Source organism: Xyrauchen texanus, chromosome 5 (assembly GCF_025860055.1).
Source record: "Xyrauchen texanus isolate HMW12.3.18 chromosome 5, RBS_HiC_50CHRs, whole genome shotgun sequence".
NCBI lineage: Eukaryota > Metazoa > Chordata > Actinopteri > Cypriniformes > Catostomidae > Xyrauchen > Xyrauchen texanus.
In genome coordinates this window covers 27,550,738-27,560,323 of record NC_068280.1, presented here as the reverse complement: position 1 = coordinate 27,560,323, position 9,586 = coordinate 27,550,738, and the positions used below count along the sequence as shown (strand labels likewise).

General features: G+C 36.7%; 1 protein-coding gene across 1 annotated transcript; it reads right to left on the bottom strand.

The window, feature by feature from the left end:
* Positions 1–409: 409 nt before the first annotated feature.
* Positions 410–8,584, bottom strand: poglut1 (protein O-glucosyltransferase 1). The gene is made up of 11 exons (XM_052126877.1): positions 8,419–8,584; positions 7,905–7,995; positions 7,616–7,759; positions 6,003–6,138; positions 4,034–4,155; positions 3,867–3,926; positions 3,673–3,772; positions 3,333–3,391; positions 2,471–2,638; positions 2,203–2,259; positions 410–2,094 (listed from the first exon to the last, which is right to left on the bottom strand). Exons 1-11 carry the CDS (start codon positions 8,492–8,494, stop codon positions 1,938–1,940), a joined length of 1,170 nt encoding a protein of 389 aa, XP_051982837.1. The 5' UTR covers positions 8,495–8,584; the 3' UTR covers positions 410–1,937.
* Positions 8,585–9,586: the final 1,002 nt, after the last annotated feature.

Below are 9,586 nucleotides of genomic sequence, written 5' to 3'. Positions count from 1 at the left end.
CTCGGCAGTCCTAAATAGGCTATCACTTGAGCGGCCGCCGAAATATCTTCAATGGGAGAACCATGGCATTGTTCTTTCCCTGCTGTCCGGGACCCAGTCCGAATAGACCAGTTGAGAAACACTGCTTTAAAACACAGACAAATACACACACACTCTCTCTCTCTGACATTTTATCCATTGCATGAGTGAGTGTGAGACGCAAATTGACGAGTCTCAGTCCAGGAGGAGCGGTGATGCGCATGTGATATTCTCCGTCCGAGTTGCTGATTTATTTCAGTCATTTTGGGTTCCCTGTCGACCACATTGAGTTGTGTTGACATATATGAGAAGTTCTCCAAATTTGGATTACAGTCTCGTGTTGACTGAGTGAAAATAAAGTTTCGGTTTCATATGTTTATTGCATTGTCTTTATTTTATTGTAATATGTTTACACAAAACAAAGTGACCAGCAGATGTCCTCAGCGTGCAGTGTTTTGAGCGCTTCGAAACAGTAAATAATTTACAAAGCATTTGGTTCAATGGATTCAAAGTTTTGGAAAGCAGAAGACAAAGATAAATCAAAGTCTTTTATTGTTCTAGATTTCCACAAACTACTTCAAACTTTGTCTGACATACAAAAATAGTGGACTGAGAGAAAACTATTTAAAACCAACAGACACAATCTAATTGAATACTAGAACATATTCAACATCTCAGTACCAGTTTGGCTCTATTCTGTATTTCAAAAAATACAGAATAAGAGCTTGTCTGTAAATGTCTGAACCTTCTCTTTTGAAAATGTTTACATTCAATTGTTTTCATGGAGGCACTTACGTGCTGAATTTGGCCATCAAATGAAGTACATCAAACTGTTACAACTAATAACTTGTGCAGTACAGATGTTTTACTGGTGTTGTTCTATTGGTAGTGACAAATGAAGGCATGTTAAGTTACATTCTTATCTTTGTGGAACTGCCATTTCATCCAAAACACTAATAATGAGGCTGCCTGGATATGAGATTTCTTTTCACAAAACAAAAAATACTAATAAAACAAAAATGCTTGCTGCTCTAGGACTGGATAAAAAAATATTCAAGACTTAAAAGCAGTTTATTAAATATAGATTACAAACTTGTCTTATGATTGCAGCATTTAATGTCAATTTATTGAATGTGATTTTATGGTGAAAACTAATGGACTCAGACTTCAAGATTTAAACTGGCTCCAGTTTGACATTAAAAAACAGAATACTCAAATCCTTTGTGTGACTACTACAACAATTATGGCATGCGAGTTCAGAAAGATGAAAATTTGTTAACATTATTCAACATTAATTAGCCTATAACACCGCAATGTCAAATTATTTACAAACTAAAACATCCAATTGGCGAAGAAAGTTCTGTAGCTGAACAAAACTTCCTTTGTTAAAGAGGGTCGAGAAGTGTGTACTGAAACAACTCCCAATCAAAAAGGCCAAGATAAAACATTTTTGGCAAGTTGAAACTTTGTAAGTTTTGCAGACAACATTTTTTTTGTCTGCAAAACCCCCTTACACACGCACACCACACCTTTAAAAAAAAAAAAAAAAACTTTGTTGAGATTAATGACTACTATAAAGAAGACAAAGCACATTGTAGCTGTGAAATATTCCAGACATCCACAGGATGGTGGTCTGGACAGGTTGATTACAGCCCTGCCTTTTTGAATATGTAGACAGCTGCATGGAATCTAAAAGATTAAGTTTAACAGGTATTAAAACCTTTCTTGAGTCTTAACATTGACAATAATATGGATTGTCTGAGAGTCATATGACTTGGCAGAATTAACTACCCAGAGATGCCTCCAAACACTTAACCGGTTTACACCAGTTTAAAGCCAAAAAGCACAGTGGTGGATTTCAAAATAATGAATAGAGCTAGACTAAGGGAAACAATTTCCCCCATTATGATATTCATAAGTCAGAGTTCAGATCTGCTAGGTCTGTGGAAGACCTGATTGTAGTTTGTTTTCCTCTTGGGCTTGTATTTTAGTAGCTTGCTTAAGTCAGTGAGCAGCCTCTCCCAGTAACAAGATACATCCTCCATGCGGAGGTGATGCAGAATGAAAGTCTGGCCCCTAAAGAAATGTAGAATCATAAATCAGCATATGCAATGACTTTAGGCTGTATAAGTATGACAAACAATGACCAAATAAAATCAATGTAATACCATAACAATATATTACCTCATGGCAATTTCTTTTGCCACGTCATCCTTTTCTTTCACAAATTGAAGCAGCTCTCTAAAAACAGAGAGATAACGCATGGCAAAATGCAAAACAACTGGCATAATAAACAACAACAATGCATGCTTTAACATCCATGAAAATGTTAAAAGTCATTACAATCAAAGACTAGCTCACGTATTCCTTTCCATGCATGAACTCCAGTGACTAGTTAGTAAAAGCTCTAAGTATATCAGCTGGCTTGAGATACTGTAGATGCTGAGGATACCTGAGGTCAGACAAGTCCTGTTTGACAGGAATATAGTGAACCCAGGGCTTGAGTTGTGGATAGAAGAACTCAAGCCATTCCTCGCCGACATGAAAAACCAGTGAGCCACATAAGAATAGATGTTTGAAACGAAAACTAGCAGCAACACCTCTGAAGTTAAAGAGGTATCTAAGGACAAAGAGAGAGAGAATTGAAAATCCAAAAACACACCAGAGTGTATAAAATGTTGGTTAAAGGGATAGTTCACCCCAAAATGAAAATTCTCTCATCATTTATTCACCCTCATGCCATTGCATTCTGTTGAACACAAATAAAGATTTTTAGAAGAATATCTCAGCTCTGTCGGTCCATACAATGCAAGTGAATGGCAGCCAGCCCGTTTTTTTTTAATTATAAATTCTCCTCCCATTCCAGTAAGTGGTGATATGCACAAAGTTTGTGAATCACCAAAGACAAAAGAAAAATCTGAAAGTGGAGATTTATAGTAAAATATTACTTAAATTGTGATCTGTTTCTCACCCACTCCTATCATATCACTTCTGAATAATATTTAACCAATGGAGTCATATGGATTACTTTTAAGCTGCCTCTACAAGCTTTTTGGACCTTCTAAGTTCTGGCCACCATTCACTTGCATTGTATGGACCAACAGATATTTTTCTAAAAATCTTTGTGTTCAGCAGAAGAAAGTCATACACATCTCATCTTGGATGACATTAGGGCTAGTAAATGGTGAGAGTGTTTTAAATTTAGGGTTAACTATCATTTTAACTGACCACAATTGGACCTTTTGTTTTCTATTAACTTTACAATAATGGTTACGTTTTTTAATAGTAGAAATGAGGATAAAGGGAGGTCTTACTTGTATTCACAGTGGTCAACTAGGGGAATCTCCTTAGCTGGGGGTCTCCCAAGAGTGTCCTTTTTTTTTTTTTTTTCAGAAGAACAACAACAACAACAACAAAAATTAGTCTGGGTAACACAGCTAGACAAAACCAATCCTGGCCCTGAAATCTGAATATTCCACTAATCTAATTTTGCTGACATTTGTAGAACACCTCCACAGTAGTCTAGATAAGGGTTCCCCAACCCTGTTCCTATCTTTGTCAGATATGGGAAACATCTAAAATGTGTAGTGTTGGGGGCCCTGGAGGAACAGGCTTGTGAAGCACAGCCTAGTATGTGAGAAAGGGTAAACAAACCTTCTCTGACTTCCAGGCCTGATTCTTGGTGTACTCTGCATCCACAAGGTCAGGGGCTTCTCGAGACAGAAGGATCAGAGGGTCCCTCTCTGAACTGGTCCTACAAATTATGGAAAAACTGATCAGGTCATGCTGAAAACAACAATGCATTGAGTTGTATAAATATAACAATTGCCATTGAAGACACATCTGACCTAGAACCTCTAAAGAATCCTTTGGGACTTTTCTTCTTCCAGGGCCACCGTTCAGCTGATCTGAAGAATTTAAAGGGATTCTTAGGTCTGGCTTTGTGTCATAGGCTCAGATGCTGGGACAAGAAAGGGACTTTAAATGTTCCAATTTGTCACAATGGGCCACCCACTTTTTCAGGTCATTCCTCATCAGGTCCCAGCGGCCCAGTCCAGTGGGGTAAATGGGCCAAACAGCAGGACCTCCCTCCCAGAACGTCCATGCAGGGTACATGATATCCTGGTAATCTGATGTCTTAAAGACACATTCATTTGTACCACTATTGTAATTAGGGATGCAGCAATACCATTTTTCTCTCCCGATCCGATACCTGAACTCTCAGTATTGGCCGATTCCAGTGTTCTTTTTTGTTTAGAATAAATATACCTTACTGGATGGAACTGATTGGGGGTACTCTTTTAAATGTAGAGAAACAACTACATCTTAATAATAAAATAAAAAAATCTTAATTATAAAATAAAAAGGAAACAAAACAAAAACACTATTAAATAAAAAAATAAGTAGCCTGTTAAAAATATATATTTTTAAATAGTTAACTGCAATGGTTTTGCTTGGGGACCAGATATTACATTGGACATCAAGTAGCGATCCAACAGAGTAAAGCTGTTACCTGCACTTAATGTTGCCTCAGCCACATTTTCATTCATCTTGCATTGTTTTGATCATGGTTTTCAAATAAAAAGTCAGGTATCAAATGGCATTATTTTTGTTGTTGATGTCAACAGGTCAATGTAGTTTTAATTATTTTCAATTATCAAGTTTTTGTTTTTGCCTAAACATTCAAAAACATTAACTACAACTGCCAATCTGGCAGGAAAACCAGGGTTAAATTGCATTACCCTTTCAGACGAGAAGCATATTTACACATATAAAATGCCGATGTTGAGATTAATATAATATAATTTGCCTCAGCCCCCTTTATCATATATAGGGTCGCAGGTAGTTCTGGAGCCTATCCCAGCTGTCTAAGTAGGGAAAAACCCTGCACAGGTGGCCAGTCCATAACAGAGCCAAAACACACTGACAAACACATTCACACTCTAACTCACAACTATGGACATATTTTAAAGTCTCCAATTGACTTGACCTGCATGTCTTTGGACTGTGGGGGAACTCAAAGCATCCAGAGGAAGCCCACGCTAACACAGGGAGAACATGCAAACTCCATACAGAAAGGCCCAGGTCACAAACTTTCTGACAGTGCTACTCACCGAGCTATCGTGTCGCCCTAATGATAATTCTAAATATTAGAAATATATAATATAATAGTAATGCATTTCAATGGTATTTCTTAACTAAATCCCTGGGGCTTTAATTTTATTTAGGAGTGTCTGTGTGTGGGCTAGTTGACTAGTTTAATATGCTTTTCATTCAAAATCTGGTGAATTACTCCTCTGTTCCAATCTCAATGCATGTTATAAGCAAAAAGAATGATCAAGTATTTACATCCAAGATGCAGTTCTTGTGGAGCACCCACATATTGTGCGCTGCTCTGAAAACAGCAGCGCATCATCAGTCTGTGCATACTATGAGTTTATGTGACCACAGAGCAGAGCTCATTTACTGAAGCACACTGCGCATGCAGATTATATATTTATTTATTGGATTTAGGGCAGCTTTTTGAGATTCAAAAAGCTATTGTATGTCTTCAAGAGGTTTAAATAAAATGCACAAGTCATATAAACTGCTTTAATGGTGCTTTTATGGATCTTTTATGCCATTTTTGGAGCTTGGCAGTAACGAACATGACCAACACAGTATCGGATTTGAATCTGGTATGTCGGACCAATACCAGATTCGATTAAAATCATCAGTATTGGAGCTGACACCAATCCAGGTATCGGATCTGTGCTTCCCTAATTGTAATACAAATACTATTAAGAGTTAAACAACATTCATTTTATTTTTCAGTTTGATCTTAATCAAGCATTTTCAGCTATCAATATTTACTTTTTCACATTGTTTTTATGATTTTAGAGCATGCTTTCACACACATTACCTTTTAGGTGGTAACACACATATTCAAGCTACTGGAATACCTAAAGTAAAATAAATCTTATTGTTTTGATGTGCATACATACCTTGCTAAAGGAAAGTACAGGAAGGGGTGGCTGAACCCATCCAGGAACCTGAGGATAGTCACGCACATTAATCACCACCTCCATATCTGGCAACCTGTCGATCACTTTTAGGATAAAGTGCTCAACACCGCTGCATCTGCGAAGAAATTTTAAATGTATGTCTTTATGGAAATAATATATTCAACACACAGTAAAAAAAATAATTATTATTTGTATTTCAAGTTGCCCTTTCAAATTAGTTTGGTTTTCGTTTCCTCTCAATGACTGTTAAGTTTGATTTTTTAGTGTCCAGTAATTCAATTCAAGAACTTTATTTTTCCGTTCTTCATGTGTGAAAGTTTACAGTGCATACTACACAATCAAACAGAAAGACATAAACAAGTGTCAACACATTCAATACATCACATTCTTTTATAGAAATAATCATTAATAAAAAATATAAGGAAAACAGTTAAAAATTAACAAAAAGTTTAATTTAGTGTCCTTAAAGTGCTAGTATGCGCTTCATAATGAGTTCAAAAGACGGATGGATGTGGGGACAAAGCTGCCACAGCTGTTCTGGTTTTTAAGGTCAGTGATCTGAATCTACAGCCAGAGGAGAGGAGGTTATATAGACCGTGTAGGATGTGTGTGGCATCTTGTGATATTACAGTTCCTTTCCTCACTGTTCGCTTGCTGTAAATGCTGTTGAGAGGCTCCATATCCAAACCAATGATTTTGCTGCTCAGTCTTACAATCTTATAGAGTGGGATTGTGTGAATGCTGGTCATTCCTACAAGCCAAGCTGTTATGTTAAAAGTGGGGTCTGATTCAATAAAACACTTATTAAAAGCTTGTAAAACAGATGAACCTGGAGCTTTCTGAGTTTCTGGAAGAAAAATAGACGTTGTTGAAACTTTAAGATCATTTAACTGTTAAATTTGTAGGTGAGATTATGATCAATAATTGTTCAGAGCTACTTATATTCCTCTCAATATCCTGACCACTGACCTCTAGTGCATTGGTGGTCAATGTTTCACTGCCAAAATCAATGACCATCTTCTCCATCATAGAGCCATTCAGTTCTAGATGATTGTCACTGCACCACACAGAGAACTTATTCAGTTGAACCTGAAGCCAGCTATCAGAATTTGTGTTGTCCACGATGAAGGTATCATCAGAACATTTGATGTATTCTATTTCTGGGTCATTACTTCTAGTCATCATTGAACAGGGTGAACTTCACAGGTGAAGTGATTGAGCCCTGGGGAACCCCAGTAGAAACATGTGTTAACATGATAAACTGGCCATTCACACTGATTGTTTGATTTCTTTCAGTAGAAAAGGACAAAACCCTGAGTATAAGATGTGGATTTACTTCCATCCATAGTAGGTCTTTTCCCTATGAGGTGAGGTTGCACTCTATCAAATGCACTTGAGAATTTATAGCTCGTTTTAAAGTTATGAAAACATATTTTAGTTTTGTTTCAGATTTTACAATGTTGTGTATTTTTTTCATTTCAGTGAAATGTTTTCATTTAGTTTTTGATAACAATATTAACACACCCATGACAGGGCCATAATTTGACCCAATAACACCCAGGCACATTTGGTGGATGTTACATTTCACCAACCTTGCTGGAAACATGCAGCTTTGTTCTCTGAACAGCTTGTGACCGATAATCTGGTAGTGTGTGCCAACACCTCTTTGGACTGTGTCTGCCATAAGCCCCTCAGATATGCCATTTCTTAACAGCCTCAGGTCATCTTTCAGGACACTACATCAACACAGAGATGCAGGGAAGTGCAATAATTTTTCAACCAGTTCAACTGCATCTGTAATGAATTCACTGTAGGTGATATTTGCTCTATTGCAAGAGCTTCTGTGAAATAGATGCTGTTCTTTATATCTGTAAAATTAACCTCATATGACAGCTGCAGTTCTCCTGAATGCATGGCTGGTAGTTCTTTGTGGCTTCTGAGATTTTGCTGATGAATGACTGCCAGCATTCGCCTGTTGCCAAGATAGAGAGGGAACTTTTATTTTATTTTTGGTATCAAAATAAACAAGGAACAGAATTACGGTCCTGTATTCTCTGAAAACCTCTTCAATCCCAGGCATATCTGGAGATTTTAAAAGTGATTCACAATTGTCTAAATTTATTAAAACATTGTCAATTTAATTAGCTTATACGCAGAATGATTAAATGATCATTACAACAATACAATTATTACATGCTGCATTGTAAACAAAATCATTTCAATATACGTACAAGGAAGATTTGCGGGGTTTAATCTGCCGACTATATAGAGGGACGCTAATGCTATCACAACAATAAACATTTGTATGAATATTCAAATATTAAAGAACTACTTTCACGAGAATGGATGAACATCTATCAGTTTTAGAACAAAGATACATTCTTTATGTACTCACTGTTATCCGAAGAACACAGTTTAAATTCATTCAGAAAAAGTATGAGGGAAAATATGTTCAGCCACAGCAGCTTCATTTTTTTCTGTACCGATTAAGCGTTCCTGGCTCGATCTGAAGTGCTTTCGACTATATACTAGTACGGTCTGTTACTAGATTAAAAGTCCGAAACCGCCCCCTATCCACTAAATAGTGCACTATTTCTGGTGTCGGCCATTATGTAGCGGTGTCCGAATTCATTCCCTACATCTCGTTCCCTATATTTGTTCACTCATTCTTACCCATAATGCAACCTGATTTCGAGTTTTTTTTTTTTTTCCTTCTGTTTTTTTATTTCGAGGGTACATACGATGTACACTCTCCGACCCCTATTTCCCATAATCCAACGCGGAGACGGCGGCAGAGTTCAAAATAAAATTGCAAATGGCGGGCGCAAACAACGGAGGCGGCAATTTTTACAAATGTATGTAACTATTTTGTTAATACAAATAAACCTGTAGCAAGATATAACAAAGTAAAGTTGTACATATTGATGGATTAATTTATAATTGGCCTCTAACTCAGCTTAAATGCTCGAAATTAGCAAGGGTAATTTTTACTGTCGAGATGTCACGCAGCAAATGATAATTTGTTGGATTGTTCACATATATTACTTATCACATTGTAACAACTGTATTTGCATACTTAGAAAATAATGTACCGAAGATGTTCTATTGTTTTAGGCATGGATGACGCATGGCCAATGGGCATCTCTTCTCTGGGCGCAGGAGCGCAGCCCAGCTTGGATGGGAGTGAGTTTGTAGATTACATTTCCTAAGAAAAGAGTTCAGTTTAATTTGGTGTAATTAGTTATATTTAAAGCATTACGTGACTGTTCTGAAAGAGATGGGGTTGCTTGGTGTGGTAACCCCTGCCAAAAAGTTGAAAAAATTGAACAACCTACAATATAAATTCATCTTAATAATATATACAGTTCTACTTGTAAATTTACATCATTTGCAGCATCTGCAAGATGTTTTTTTTTAATGATGCATAAAAGTAGATTTTTAGTAATGCATTAATGTAGCTATTTGATATTACAGATATGTACATTTCACAAATTCAGATAAGATCTACATTTACAACTTATCCTTTTAAAAAGTTTACAAACCCTTGTTCGTAATATCATGTG